The sequence below is a fragment of the Zonotrichia albicollis genome, chromosome 10 (genome assembly GCF_047830755.1).
Source record: "Zonotrichia albicollis isolate bZonAlb1 chromosome 10, bZonAlb1.hap1, whole genome shotgun sequence".
NCBI lineage: Eukaryota > Metazoa > Chordata > Aves > Passeriformes > Passerellidae > Zonotrichia > Zonotrichia albicollis.
In genome coordinates this window covers 17,154,281-17,169,887 of record NC_133828.1, presented here as the reverse complement: position 1 = coordinate 17,169,887, position 15,607 = coordinate 17,154,281, and the positions used below count along the sequence as shown (strand labels likewise).

The following is a 15,607-nucleotide window of genomic DNA, read 5'->3' as shown; positions in this document are numbered from 1 at the left end:
GGAAACAAAGACTGAATAGTTGTCTTAGGAGTAAATATAAAGCTTGGAGTGCGTTTCTTTTTGTTATCACTGTGTCACTAATGATTATATTCTATTAATGAACTAAGGAAATAGAATTATAGTATTCTCCTACCCTTCATAGGCAAAGAACCATTCTCTCATTTTATTGAGACTCCTCCTTAAAACGCAGCTCCTCCTTCAAGGGACAGCCCTTCATAGCCATGAATCCTCCCTTCAGTGGCTTGCTCTCTGCAGGCAAAGGTACTCTCTGTGCCCAGCAAATAATACCATATGCTGTTTGCAGAAGCGTGGGGCGTTAGAAGCCTGTGCACTCACCCATGCCTGCTTTATTGACCCCATTAATTTTTATGGAGACTGATTGAACAGGAAGCCAAATTGGCTGCTCCAGCTTGGCCAAGCAGCCTGGTGCAGCACATCCCCATCACTGCTGGCACATGGACCAGACTGAGGGCTGGACAGTGTTTCTGTGTGATCAGAATCCAGGCTGGAAAGGAGTTCTTTGTGCTCCTCTCTCATTTCCCTGGGAAGGGAAGAAGCACGATGAACAGGTGAAGTCCCAAATTGCCTGTGGGTTCCCTTGTGCTGCTGAGCACCCTCCTTGATGGAGGCAGTTCCTGCCTTGATGGAAGCTTGCAGAGCAGAGTGCAGCAGCACACACCCCACAAGACAGCAGTGAGGCACAGGGAGGTGCCTGCCAGCATCTCACCTGCCTCAGGCTGAGCTCAGCTCTGCCAGCTCTCCCCCAGGCACCCTCCTGGGCCTCTCCTGCATCTTCTCTGCAGAGCTGCACCTCTGCCTGCAGCCACTTGCTGCTTCACCCTGCGTGTGACATTCTCATGACAGCATCCAGCAATGTCATCAAGCAGTGTTGCAAGATCCACCATGGGGAGGTAGCCCAAAATCCCCTCAGGAGGTGCCCAGGCTTGCCCCTTCAACAGTCTTTTTTGTTTGCTTTGGTGTTTTTTGCTTCTGTGAGCACCAAAGTAACCACACTGATTGCTGGATGTGCAACTCCTCCAGGATTATCATCATGTGAAATGAAATGGAATAAAATAAAGTGTCTAAAAGAAAGGGAATGCATTGGAGACTGTCACAATGGCCTGGAAGAAAAGACATAAGAAAATGAGCCTTGTTTAATGATTGATTGTGGTGGCTGTCCAAATTTTTATCAATTAACGTATGAGCCCATTGCTTGAAGATACAAAGGGCCTGTGGAATAGCATTCCTTCCTTTCTCAGAGGAGCTGCAGGGTATCTGCTGACATCTTGGAGGCTCCCCTTCCTCACAGAGGCTTTTAAAGCTGTGTTTCTGACTGCAGAAGGCATGGTTAAATCTTACACATGTATTCTGTGTATGCTCTTGGGTACAGTTTCATTCTGTGACCCCCTAGGAGACCTCATTGACCTTCCCACAGTGTCTTAAGCACCAGGAGTGCTCAGTCAGCCTTTCCATTGCCAGGCTTTCTTCAGTGCTACACTTGGGAACACAGAAAGCAAATAGATTTATTGATAGAACTATAATCAGAAGTCATAGGCAGGATGATAACATGGTCAAATGATCCAATTACTTAAAATTCAAGGCATACTGAAGTGCCTCAGGGACTGGGAAGCTGCAGACAGACAGACAGACAGCCATTGGACACACCCTTGGCAGTGGGATGGGTACTGCCTGACAAGGATTAGGGGGAGGCTCTCTTCAGGGTAGAGCCTTTCTGAGTCCCACAAGAGCTGAAGGAACTCTCTGTGCCCAGAAAATAACACCATTGGTACTCTCACCAAACACACACCCTGAGCCAAGCAGGGATTCACAGTTTGGTTCTTGTTTAACACAAGAGAGTCCCACTCTTGCATTTCATAATGCTTCAAGAAGTGAAGGCACCTTTACAGGTTTTCATTCAATCAAATGCATTAAGTGCTGTTCATTATGTATTTATTACTTCACTGGTGGATCCCACTGAAGTCTGAGCTGTTCTCAGAGACTGCATTTGCCTGGGCACACACATTTGGAGTACATGCCTCACCTTTTTCACTGCAATTTGCCGTTTTGGAATCTGGCTGCATGGTCCAAATGGGCAGACTTTTGCTTCCTCCAGTTTGAAAAAAAGATGTTGGAGTACCATAAATTTTCCTGATAAGAGGAGCACTATAAATTAAAAAGAGCCAGCAACACAGGCCCATTAATCTTCCTGATGCAATCCTGCCTTTTGCACTTCCTGACATATATTTGATGTGGACTTAATTGTGCAGCCTTAGAGTAGGATTTGAGTGTCTAAGTGCAAAAGCAGCAATAAACTGTGGATGCAAGCTGGAAGTTGTCTGCTGAAAAGTGTGCAAGGTGTGGATGATCCTTGCAGCAAAGAGATTGGGGCAGCAAGTTTGGTGTTTTATCAGCATCCCTGTGGCTGGCTCTGAAAATCAGGCTTCACACAGGGGATCCTATAAGGCTTTGGAGCATATGGTGTCATCCTGGGGCAGTCCTGTCCTGCTTCAGAGGGATCTGACCCCAGCACAAGCACCACAAGTGGCCCGTGGTGCTTACATGTCATATCCTCTTCATGTGGCTGCTGCAGAGGTTTGCTTGGAAAGAAAGGTTGGTGTCATGGTTGAAATTTTAGAGTGGGGTACAGAAAAACCTTGGTTCTCGTCTCAGTTTTGCTGAGAGAGGTCAGGAAAGTCATTTTGCGTCTTTGTGTTTTGGAAGGTATCAGAAGATGTAAATAAATGCCTGGTGGGCTCTGAAGCAGTCTTTGAAATCAGTGGGAAATAGGTCTCTGAGATACCAGAAATCCCACACAAAGTGTTTGCATGCATCTTTAAGCATTTAAACACCTTTAAAAATATGTCTCTAAAGTGTCTAACTCTGAGCATAGGTTCCTGCATCCCCCAGGTATTCTTGAAACTGCATCCAAAGTTGCTGAGATTTCCCCTGAAGAGCACCCTTTTGTTGTAATTTTCCCATTGGCTTAATTTTCTCTTGACTGGAAACATAATATATATTAACCTTCACTCATTTTTCTGTAGCAAAATGTAGAGAAGTGAAGCTGTTTCTTAGCTGGTTTATTACAAAAAAAAAGGAGCATATGGCTGATTGTGTCCCATCTGAAATGCAAATGGTAGAGCTACGTGGAAAGAATTGCTATTACTTGAGCAGTAAATGTTTCCTAATGAAGTGAGTTTGACTAAGGTGGGAAGCTGGAAATGGCTGCAGGAAGAAATGATGATGGTTAATATTTCAGTGGAGCAGAACATTCTTGTTCTGCTGATAAGGAGATTCTTGGGAAATGCATTGGATTTTTTTCCTTATATTCTGTATGTTTATCAGTGTGGGGAAATTGCTACACACAGGGAGCTAGACGCTTTTCTTCAAGTTATGAAATCATGTAATTTAATTTATAACCACAGCTTTTCACCACTGGCCTCTTTTTAAACTGGAGTTTTCTGTATTTGGGGTAAATAGACCTTTTCTGTATTTAGTGAACATTTGGGGTAAATAGACCTACCCAGTGTAAAAAAAAAAAAAAATTCTAAGAGATGGCTGCTGGTTCCACTGTTTTTCATCACCCTGGGCACATTCCTGGAGGCCAGAAGCCAAAAGGGGTGATGAAGACATCTGACCCAAGCTCTCCAATTTCCTTCTTCCTCTTTCCACCCAAGTTTTGTGTATATCCCTCTATACCTCCAGTAGTCAAAGGTGTCCAGATGTCTGCTGCAAATGGGAGGTGGACTGACTTTTAAACACTTTCTTAAATCAAGCAGCGAGGCTGGAGGCTTGACATTTCCATTACTTAGCTTTGCAAAGGGAGAGCTGTGGAGCTGGCACTGCCAGGTTCAGCACAACCAGTGGGCTGGAGATAGAGCATCAATCTCATGGCTCTGCCTTAATGTCAGAAGGAGCCAGGAAGAGTTTGGATAGCAGCATGTGCACAATTACGTGCTCAGAAGAGCTGGAGCAGCTGCCAGGTTAGACCTCTGGCTTTGTCCCCAAGCAAGATCACGTTGGGTTTGCTGAGGCTGAGCTGTCTGTTAATGGCACAGTTGGGGACAGAAGATTAGCGTGCCCTTCCCCTGCCGATGCCCAAGGCTGCCTGATGTTGCTAATGATAATGAAGTAGGAGAAACCTAAAGGAAAGAGTCTGCAGCCTGCTGTCAATGGGAACAATTAGGTTTGTCCATCTTGGAAGCAGCAGTGAGGCTTGCTGGGATCAGGATATATCCATGTTAGTGTGTTAGTTCAGATCCAGGGCAGACTGTGGAAGGGAATACCTCCCTGTGCTCTGGTTCACATCACAGGGCATCCCAGGAGCTCACAGACTGGATTCTGGAGTCTCTGGAGATGGTCCTAAGTGGTGACCCCTGAGGATGGGGTCACCACTGCCCTGTCTGCATTTGTCCACACTGTGCTCTTGGACATGGGAGCCTTCACCCCTCACAGAGCGCAACACTGGGACAGAAAACCTGCCTGGGTAACACCTGCATATGGCTTTTTGCTGGCTGAGTTATCCAGGTGCTTCAGAAAGTGCTTGTGCACAAAGTCTTCCCTAAACCAGCGTTCTCCTGGCTTTAATAGTGAGTAGCCTCTCTGTGTCCAGAGCTGGGGAGACCCCACCAGCCCGAGGCACAGAGTGCAGTCACATCCCTGCTCCAGTCTCAGTCTTGGCAGGTGGTTTTATCCCAGTGGGGTGAAGTGAGGCTTCAGTTTCACATCTGTTACAATCAGAGTGCCTCTAGGTGCTGTAATTATTTTCAGAATTAAATCATAAATCAATATAAACCCACATTTATATGGTCTCGGGATCTCTAGCTGGTCAGAGTGATCCCAAGTTGCATTACAAAGTCTCTTTTCCCAGCCTGGCAGTTGAAGAAGGAGTCAGAGCTCTTCATTTCTCTGTCTCAAGGTTGTTTATTGTATCTTATCCATAAAATGTTTTCTCCTGTCCAGCTGAGGTCCACTCAGAAAGTCAGAGGTATTCTGCCCACCTCTAGGGTGGTGTTATCTTTTTATACTAAAAACCATGTGTACAATATTTACAAATCCTTTCCAATACCTCTCACCTATGTTAGACAGTGAGCTTCTACTCTAAACCAATCTGTAAGTGCCAGCATCACAGCTAAAGATGGAGGCCAAGAAGAAGAAGGAGAAAGGCTGGACATGCCCAGGTTCCTCCATCTTGCCCCCTGAACCCCCATTCTAAAAACCCAAAAAAAATCTATTTTTCACCCTGTGATAAATTCACTATCATTCTACTTAAGAATCATTCTGCAGATCTTCATATAAGGTTGGTAATTTGCTCCATGGGTCATAATCAAAACCACAGGATCTTGGGCTCTGTGCCAGGGTCTCTGAGCCCCCTGGCAGGGGTCTTGGCAGTCCAGCACAGCCAGAGGGATGTCCTGAATTCCGACAATATGGTATTCCATACAATGGATGGCACCTGAGCTGAGGAGAATTTTGTGATTCTTTAGTTTGCAGGAGGGCTCAGCAGCTTGCTTTATCTGCATATCTCTTTGGTTTACAGGGGATTACAAGTGGTAATGCTGTGGTACAGTTTTCCATGTAAAACACACTTCTTTTATCTTTCTTTTTGCTTGCTTTTCTGTGCCTTTTGCCTCTCCCTGCATCTCATTTCCATCAAGAAATACAAATGACCTCTTGACAGAACTTTCTGCTTTCGTTATGTTGATTTGCATTGTACAGTCAGGATAATACAAACACTTATATTTCTGAGATGTATTTATGATGTCTTGAAAAAAGTTTCTCATATTAGCCTCTTTTTTTTTCTCTTTCTATATCTTTTCAGGTGTGTGTGCAACATTGACTGTTCTCAAACCAACTTCAATCCTCTTTGTGCTTCCGATGGGAAATCTTATGATAATGCATGTCAAATCAAAGAGGCATCATGCCAGAAACAGGAGAAAATTGAAGTCATGTCTTTGGGTCGATGTCAAGGTAACTCTCATAACAAAACTCATTTCAAAGAATGTTTTCAATTTTTGTTCAGGGAGAAAAAAAGAAACAGAACCAGGGCTGGCTTCTTATTGGGTAATTGTTATATTTCCATTAGACTGCTGCAGTTGATACTGTAGAGCACAGGCTGTGGGTGAGAGGGAGAGCCCTCCATGATGCAGACACAGCGAGGCATGAGAGGGGGCACCACTCCTAACCCTGCCCAGAGCAGCAGCAGGGCACTGCCCAGCCCTGCACTGGGTTCTGCATCAGTCACCAGTCTCCTGCCCAAACAGCTTGCCCAGAGCTCTGTCTGCCCCGCAGCAGCTGGAGCAGGACAGTGGGAATGCCCCTCAGATACATTCTGCCACCCAGGATGGATCCTCTGGTGCTCCATTACCTGGAGCAGCATGAGGCAGTGTTGGAAGACACTCTGAAGAGGTGCTCCCAAACACAGTGCTTGGGCTGGTTCTTCAGGTGAGCCTTGCTGAGCCCCAAGATGCCCAATATGCCTGGAAGGAGGTTTTCCAATCATGGCTCAAGGCTCTCTCTGTTCCTCCATAAATACAGTGCTTCTCTGTGCCCATCACTACTACATCACCTCTAACCCTTCAGCTGACTTTAAAAACCCTGCTTTTCTCTAAAATGAAAATGAAGAGAATTTGCCTTTCAATAGCTCCTGTAAATAAAGTGTCTGCTGAGGCTCAGACTCTCAATAGCTTTTTTCCTTAGCTTCTGACCCATAAATCCTCAGTACATCTACCTACAAGGCCATAGTATACAGGTGTATTAAATACATTCCAGTTTACTCCTGTCTCTTTAAAGTTAACCACCCTAAGTGGCAGTTCATTTCAGGGTACATATTAAAACTCCCCAATTACTTCAAGTAGAGCAGAAATGACAACTCCTGCTTCAGACTGATATATTTATCCCAGCTGCAATCTGTTATCACATATTGTTAGAAAAAAGATCCTGCTGTTTTCACCTGGCAGGCCCAGGAGAGCCTTGCAGCCAGCAGAGATGATGGGTATGCAAGGGAAGTTAGCTCTGCCTGGGCACTCTGGTGGGGGCATGGGCAGTAGTGAGTCCAGGCTCCCCAGGCAACTCAACACATTTCTTTTCACACAGACAATACTACAACAACTACAAAATCAGAAGATGGGCATTATGCAAGGACAGATTATGCAGGTACAGTTCCTATTCTGTGAGAATCACAATTCACGGGATCTGTGTAAGTCTCTTTTTTCCTTCATTTGCTGAGGTGAAGTGTCCTCATCTTCTATTATGGTTTTCCTGGTTTACTTTAAAAAAGCACTGCCTTTCCATTACTCTTTCTTTTGCTACAAACTCTCTTCTTAATAAATGGGCTTCTTCTATTTTTGTCAACCTACAGCTACTCTGGCCATAAAACACCTGTATGACAGAGGAAATAAGTACTGTAAATTATTTGCCAGAATTAGCAGACATTATTGAAAATTACAGAATCAGTGCACTAGATTATGCATATTTTCGTCATGATATACAGGTTTAAGGAAGTGAAAATCCAGTTCATAGCACTGCTGGGATACCATGAAATGCTGCCATAATAGATATTACCTGTCGGCATTTAACTATGAAGTTAATAAGCTTCTTAAAATGTGGAGAGTTTAATGATAAATGAGTTTAATTTATTTAGAAGCTATAGTAAAATATAATGGCTGAATAGCCCTATATGGCACTTGAAATTAAAAACATGTAAATACTAGTGAGATTGGGGAGACATTTTTTACACCCTTTGCCTGGGAGGATTGATTTAGAAATTGAACGTGTGTGCGCATGCACGTGCATGCGAATGTTCACAGCTCACACTGAGAACGAAATCCTCTGGGAAGGTCTGGTGAAAATGGGTCAGGTGATGCACTCATTGCTTCAGTTTCCTGACATTTCTGTGGTTTTGAAGTGTTTAGAGAGAGTAGGTGTGGATGGCTGGGTTTGCCTGAGTTGCATGGCTCGGGTGAAAGCCAGGTGATGGTTTCGCAGGTGTGAACATTTCCTGCTGGGACAGTGCTGAGGCAGTATTTAATCCAGCTGGTCATCTCCTGTGCCATCCCTGTGACAGTGGGGTACCCGGCCTTAGAAATGATTGTTCTGTTCCTGCCTAAAACAGTGTGTGATGATTAAAACATAGAGCTCTGAATAAATCATGTCTCGGTCAGGCAGAGCAGTGCGAGGTGTTGGGGGTTGCTGCAGCGTGAAGCAGGGAGGGTAGAAGTTGCTATGGAAAGAAAATGCTGGAATGAATTTCTAAAAGTTCAAGGGTGAGCCATGGTCCAGGTGTTTCCTACTGCCAAGGAGCCCTTCCATTGGTGAAGACAGGAACATGCAAAGAAAAAAGTCTTCAGTGTCTTTGCTCCAAACTATTGATTACCCTCAGCTTTTTGTGGGAGATATAATCAGTTTTCTTAAAGGGCTGGAAAGGCTAATGTTGTGTCCTGTGGGGATTGGGGACAGGAGATAAGGCAAGTAGGCCAAAATTATTTATTTTAAGTTAGAAACAAGGCCAAGTAATGTTATCTTAAATCCTTTCTCTTTCTTGCTGGAGAGTTGAGGAAAGCACTGGCTTCCCCAAGCTGAGATTAAGGCCTGGAGCCCCTTTTTAGTGTGCAGCGTGTCCTACACTGCTGCTGCCTGGTGGATTTGCTTTAGGATGGCAGAGACCCACATCAGCTCGAGAGGAGACAGCAGGAAGTACCTGAGTTGTAACAAGAAGGGAATGAAAGGCAGGTTGGGGGTTAGGGAGGAGGAGGAGATCGCAGTGGTGACAATAGAAAGCCATGTCATGGGTCATGGAGGAGGAGGAGCACCGAAGGCACCTTGAGCTCAAGTGAGCAGGAGGAAGAGAAAAGCTCTTGCTTAGGAGAGGTGATATTTCAGCCCACATTCAAGAGGAGAGGTGGTGGGTAGGAGAAAATTGACTGCAGCAAAGTGTTGTCAGGGGTTGGGAGCCAAGGAGGGAGGAATCTGGATTACCTGACAGGGCAGAGCCAAGGCACAGAGGAGCAGGTCTGTAGTGGAAATGGTCTCCAAGCACCAGGAGGTCAGAAGGAGTGTGGGAACAGATGGTCCAGTGAGAGATGACAGAGACCTGTGGAAAGGACACATGGCACCTTCCTCCCCACAGCCGTGGGAGTGATGGAGGCATCCTGAATCAGCAGTGAAGTCCAGCAGGTACCTCAGGCACAGCAAGACACCATTGTTGCTCCTTAGAAAGCCACTTCTTGGGGCTTCTGGTGTGCCTCAGGCCCCAATGGGCTTCTCAAGGGTGGTGGCTGTGTTCCCTGGGCAGTCTCACCAGGGTCTATTCACTGATTCAATCTCAGCTACAATTGCCTGTGCTAGCTGAGGTTAAATTTTGTGGGCACCTATTCCTCTGGCTTGAATTTTTCATTTTTGCATACAGTAACAGCATTTAGGGTGATAATTGCTAGTTTATGCAGGGCAATCCACTCGCCTCCAGTGCCCCAAAATGTCTGGGGCATAACCCTGTCAGGAGACCTTAGGGGAACAGGACTGCTGTATCAAAAAGCTGCAGCAGCCTTCCAGAAATAATCAGGAAAAAGGAAGGCAGCAGTATAAAACTGAGGCTCAGTGAACATTCATGCCTCAGCATTTGCCATACAGGAAGCTCTGTGCCATCCTCGTGTTCTTTCAGCTGCAGAAACATTTGATGGTGATGGCTGTGATAAGAATGTGGTATGTGCTACTTTTTTCTCACCTTTGTATCACCTCAGACAGGAAATGCTGCCCTAACCATGGGGAGCTTTGTGTGAAAAAGCAACAGTTCCTCAGCCTCTGGAAGCAATTTCCCTGAGCCTGCAGCTTTCCACAGAATACCTTTGCTCTCTGCCATTTAACGGCACTAAAAATCACCGAGACTGTGAGCACCGCACACTTTTAAGAACATTGGCTTGTATGGACAGCCTTTCCCAGGGGAGAGTATAGCAGTGGGCATAATTGATGTTGTCAATTATGCTAATGCAGCCACATGCTCTTTGCAGGGACTGTGGTGGCTGAGCAGTGAGGGTTTCTCCATAACCGCCCCCGCACGCCCACCACGGGGGCCCCCGAAGGCAGCAGCTCTGCAAAAAGCCACAAGTCCCAAAACCCAGCTGAGTTTTTCCATATCCAAGTATTCAAACTGCCTGTTCCATCAGCATCTTTGCTCCCTCCTGTTCTTGCCAGCCTGCTGATGCTCACCAAAAACACATGAATCTTTGGTTTGCAAAGCCAAGGGTACTCGTTCCTTCGGGGGGTAAATCTTCACAGTAGGTTTGCATTGCCACAGTTTCTAGGGCTCTTGCTTTACACAGGCAAGATTTATGCCAGCACTCTTAAGTGCCAGACCAATATCACCCAAAAAGTGGTACCCCCTTTTACAAGAAAGCAAACCTGAGAAGAGTGAGCTGTAGGAGCCCCTTTTCTGACCCTGTCCTGCCTCTCCAGGGTCACCATTCCGCTCTTGCCACAGCTGCCTGTGCCATTAATGTACACTTGTGCCGCTGTGCAGTTCTGGCCTCTCCTCTTTCTGAAACCCCAAGGTATTTATTATAAATGACTTGGGGAGATTTTCGTTCTCCTCAACAAATGGCAGATCGTTGACCTTGATCAAGTTTGTGCAGAGAAATTTGGTTTTACTGAAAAAATGAATGGGTGCGATTTTTCCCTCTAATCCAATAGAAATGCACTTTGACTTGCAATTTCCATGAAAGAGCATTTTGAAGCATTTGAAGTGTAATGTGTGTTTTAGAATGTAGTGTCTGAGCTGAAAGTCCCATGATGGATGTTTTCTTGAATTTCCCCATTATATGCATAAATAGGCTGTTTTGGTGGCATTTTGGAATTCAGAGGCCAGGCAATCAAGGAGTTCTCATCTGGTTAATCCATTTGCCTATTTATTTGTATTCTTCAGTATTTATAGTCTCTTCTTAAGATCTGGATATTAGCAATTACCCCCCTAATGACTTTATCCTTTCTCATTATCAAATTACAGAGGGGTTTTTTTCAAGCCATTTTGAGCACCATAAGGAATAAGTCAGCATGGATGTGCCATATTTCAATGTTATATATTCATGAAAATTGTCGGCGAAGACACTGACAAATATGATAGACCTATTCCATAATATCATCCTCCAGGCCAGACAAACCTCCCCATATGAGCATTGATTAGATCAAGTCTCAGCAGCTGAATGCCAGCAGCACAGAGAAACTGGTGGAAGGGAGAAGGAGGCATTTCAGCCCCAATAGTCTCCTCTGGTGAAAAATTTGCATCCACAAGTGGTCAGTCTGAGCTGTATTTTTGGGTTCCTCGAGGGGAGTGCACTCTCCCTTGGCAGCAGCCTCAGGTGGTGCCTTCTGGGCTCTTGGGGAGTCCTGGGACTCTCCTGCAGGCAGAGCCTTGGCCCACCTTGCCAGTGCTGTTGCTGTGCCCAAAACTGATAACGAGCACAAAATACTGCACGTCTGCTCATGGCTGCTCTGTTCCCTGCTCACCCTCCTGGCTCCCCGTGGGATTTCAAACCTGCATGACAGCCTTGGATCTTTGTCAGAGCGCTTCTGGCACCGGGGCCGTCCTGGCACTCCCGGGGCTGCTCAGGCGAGTAATCCAGCAGATGGATGTGTTGCCCAAGCAAACTCACAGCTCCACCAAAAAGGGCAAAGTCCATCTGTGTCAACACATCATCTTCCCTTGGCTGGGGCAGGGCTGTGGGATGAAGGCCATGACAGCCATCGCATGTTACAAGGATAAAGAAGAGTCTCAGACCCTTCAATGAGTCCCTTCAAAAGTCCAAGAGTCTTGGACTCCAAAATAAATACAATTGAGTCACAGTTATCTTCGTTGTCTGTAACAGGCCTGGAGAGTAGCCAGGAATCAGAACAGCAGTGCTGAATTTCTATAGTGACAATTTCTAATTCACCCCCCCTGCCCCGGACTAAAATATGAGAACTTCAGACTAGATTCCTTCTCCAGATCATAACATTTTCAAAGTAGGTTAAGTTTGGAGTGTAAACCACTTGACATTGTCCGTTTAAATTAAATTTTGTGTCTACTGGTGTGTCAGCCATTTGCTGAACTGCTGAAGAATAATAAAGCCCCAGAGCTTAGCTATGGGATATAAACTGGTGCATTTTTGTTCTGCCTTTGTGAACCAGGCTCTCCTTTCTTCTTAATGGAATTAGCAAGTGAGACACAAAGCTGAACACTGTGCAACCATCACAGCTAGAGAGAAAATATTTCTCATCTGCAGCTTTGTAAAAATGTGAGGGAAATTACATCCTTGCATATGCAGATTTGCTTGCCTTTCGATTCCTCAGACTCAGAGGTTCTCACACTAAATAAATAGATTATGTAGAAAGCTTTCCTGCTATTCCATCAAATCACTAAAATTGAAAAAAAAAATAGACTTTAATATTTTGACACCTGTGTGGCAGCATGAATGCTGTCTAGCTGCGGCCTCCACCTGTGCTCACACACACACAGACACACACACTCCAACCTGTGGAAGAACAATGGTACAATTCACACATTTTTTTTAATTGGGGAAGCTTTTTAATGTTGCTTGAATTGTTGTATGCATTTACAAATTGCTATTTGCATTTTTTGCAAGGTTTTATGAAAATATACTTGAGTTTTATGCGCAGTGAAAGTCCTCAAAAGGTGGTAGATGAGTTCTTCAAAACACAGGAAAAAAGCCCAGTCTAGATTCATCTGAGGGGTTTTCAAACACCTCAGAGAGATCCCTGTGGCCTGGTGATCTCCAGCCCTTCTGTAGCCTTCTTACAGCTCCTCCAGTGTTGTTGGAATCCAGAGGAAAATCTAAAAGGCAGTGATAGATCCCAGCTATTGGGTCAGTAAATCCCACTGCCAGCTACTTCTGAACTCAAGTCTGCAGACAACAGAGTCAGTCCCAACCACTCTCGTGGCCCCCAAACCTCCACTTGTCCTGGGTGTTTTTGAAATGAAAACCTGCAGCTGCTTCTTTTGTGATTTAACTCCAGGGCTGTAAAAGGTGGAGTGTGGAAAGTCCCACTCAAGCATTTCCTGAGTCGTGAGGAAGACTGGATGTTTTATTTCTAAAATAGCAAAGGCTGGGGCAACAATGCGGTTGCCATGCTATGGGCGCTGCAGCACAGGCTATCCCAAGTGCTTTTCTTCTGTAGAACCCTCTCAAATTTACCTTCAGATGCTGCTTGGCTCTATCTTGCTGAAATCTCCGTAATTTTTTTGGAATGGGAGACAGACACACTGTCATAGGGGTCACATAATAGCCGCACAAACAAGCCCCCTGCCAGGAAGGAAACTGCAGCACTCCAGAGCTCTGTGCCATGTGATTTAACAGCACTTACTCCTAACAGTCTCTTCCTGAGGAGCATGCAAAATAAAAACAGCCTTATGGAGATTTTAAAAACAAGCGAGAGGGAGAGAGAAATATTGCTCATTTAATCTGCCAGCCTCAAGAGAATACCTCACTTTTTATGGGAGTTCTCCTCTAACTTTGAATTGCACACACTAAGCTTGGTAAAATGTGCCTTGTTCTTTTGGATTTCTGGGGGTTTTTGGTTTTATAATGAGATAGATTGTGTCTTTTCATTACTTACAATTTCCCAGTGTCATGCTCCTGGAACCTGTAATTGTTAGCATTAAAACTTAAATTAGGTCTCAGGTGAACTGCTAGACATCTCTTTGCCTTAGACTGATGTAGCTCAAGGAGGAAGAACATTTCCATTTGTGCCTCTAAAGCTTAGCCCTTAATTCAGTCACTAATGAATGTGAATCAAAAGTTGCAGAATTTGTTTCTGCTTTTTTCCCATAATAAACAAATTCAGTATTGTTGTGAGTGAACATTATAAAGAAAGCTATTTGATTTGCATTAAAGCTTGGGAGCCTGAAAATTCAATAAATCCAGGCTAAGAATCTGATCTGTAGGAAACAAACAGGGAAAACAATTCCAACTTGTAACACCAGTATTAGCATGAGCAGCCTAAAAAAATAAAAACCAGACCAGTCTTTTTTACTGCTGTCAGCACCTCTGAAGCATTTAACTCCTGGAAGTGAATTCAGGTGTAAATGATATGTGGGGTGAGGATGGAGGTTGTAATCCAAGTATATTTTTTCATGTGGGGTTTCCATCAGAACTGTGAGAAATTCATGAAGCTTGCTCCAAACCCTTCTGCTTGCCCAAGACTTGCTTGCTGTGTGCCTTCCTTGTTGATTTTCCCCTTATGCTATCATGTTAGCAGTCTTCTATAACATTTTGTTCTCTTAAAGGTTATGGATAAAAACAGAAATTCTATGTGCAATTGAGATGAGCAGACCTGAGTTCATGAAGGCATTTCTACAGATTCTTCCATTTGTGTCCCATTCCAGAAGCACACAGGGTTCCATTTACATATGTTTGGTTGTAGGCACACAGTTTGTGCTGGTTGGGAGTGGGGCTGGGCCTCATCCCCAGTGGGCACAGCTGTGACAGCACTGACAGCAATGAGCCATGGAGTGCCCGGGGCACTGACCAACACCACAGGGAACAGGGCACACAGGTGCCATGCATCAACATGAGGGGATAAAAGGTTGGACCAAAGAACAAGAAAGAGCAGAGCTTGCAGCCTTCTGAAGTGAGATGGTCTTACTCTCTGTGGGCAGATACCTGAAGCCTTCTGATGTGGTGTTGTGTTACTGTGTATGGGTGAATTCTTAAAGCCTTCTGAAATTGTGTGATGATGTGTTGTGGCCATCTCAGCTCTGACACTTGGTGTTTTTTAGAGCACAGGGGCCCATCTTCACAAGCAAACTTGAACCTTTCAGTACTTGCTGATCTCTTTGCCCTCTGCTCAGTATCTGTGTTTTGATCTGAAGAATGGGCAAGCTGAAAGGAAGGTAAAGCTTGCAGAAAAGAAAGACACCTTCCTGCTTACACATAAAAATATGATCCCAAAACTCAACGCAAGCTGATTTGTGCCTGATTTCTCAACTTGTCTTTAACCACATACCAACTTCCTAAATATGACCTCTAATGGCAAGAGTAGGCACCCTCAAAAAATTACATTTATGGTTTGCAGTCATGCTAGTTTTTATGTTCTACTTACAGCTACTCCAAAATTTCTTTCCTAACCTTTGTTTTCTGAGGTTTATGGGAATGAAACAACATGATCTACAGCCAGTGTTTGGCTGCCATGGATATATGGAATATGCACCATAATTCCTGGCTGCAGCACTGCCATTGTGAAGGGATTTACAATCATCCAAAAAGGTCTCTTTATATCTGACTAAATCACTTTGTAGCACTTAGCTAATACTGCATCTTCACCATTTTCAGGCCCCTCCTTTGAGATAGACCAACATTAAATAGCAGAGTTCTGTGTGAACTCCAGCTAACAATGCAGGCCATGAAGTGGCTTCACAGACCTGTACTTAAATTTACTGCAGACAGCCCCAGGCCTGCTGCACACCAGAAATCACAGGGAAGCTGAAGTTCTCCTCCCTTTGGGGCCTAGAAGGACTGTGCAGCCCAGTTCCTCTGTGGGACCAACAGTCTGACCCTTAGGGTGATGGAGGGTCACATGTCACTTTTGGGGAACTCTGCTATGGTGCCCGGGTTCCACACTCTGC

The 15,607-nt window shown here is 44.9% G+C and overlaps 1 protein-coding gene across 2 annotated transcripts in view; it reads left to right on the top strand.

Annotated features, from left to right (window-relative positions):
- The window catches only part of TMEFF2 (transmembrane protein with EGF like and two follistatin like domains 2), a 186,817-nt gene that overhangs the window by 148,313 nt on the left and 22,897 nt on the right, over positions 1 to 15,607 (top strand). For both annotated transcript variants that reach the window (XM_074548202.1, XM_074548201.1), the window contains exons 6-7: positions 5,819 to 5,967; positions 7,093 to 7,152. In XM_074548202.1, coding sequence (XP_074404303.1) covers positions 5,819 to 5,967; positions 7,093 to 7,152 — 209 coding nt within the window. The remainder of the gene's footprint in view (positions 1 to 5,818; positions 5,968 to 7,092; positions 7,153 to 15,607) is intronic.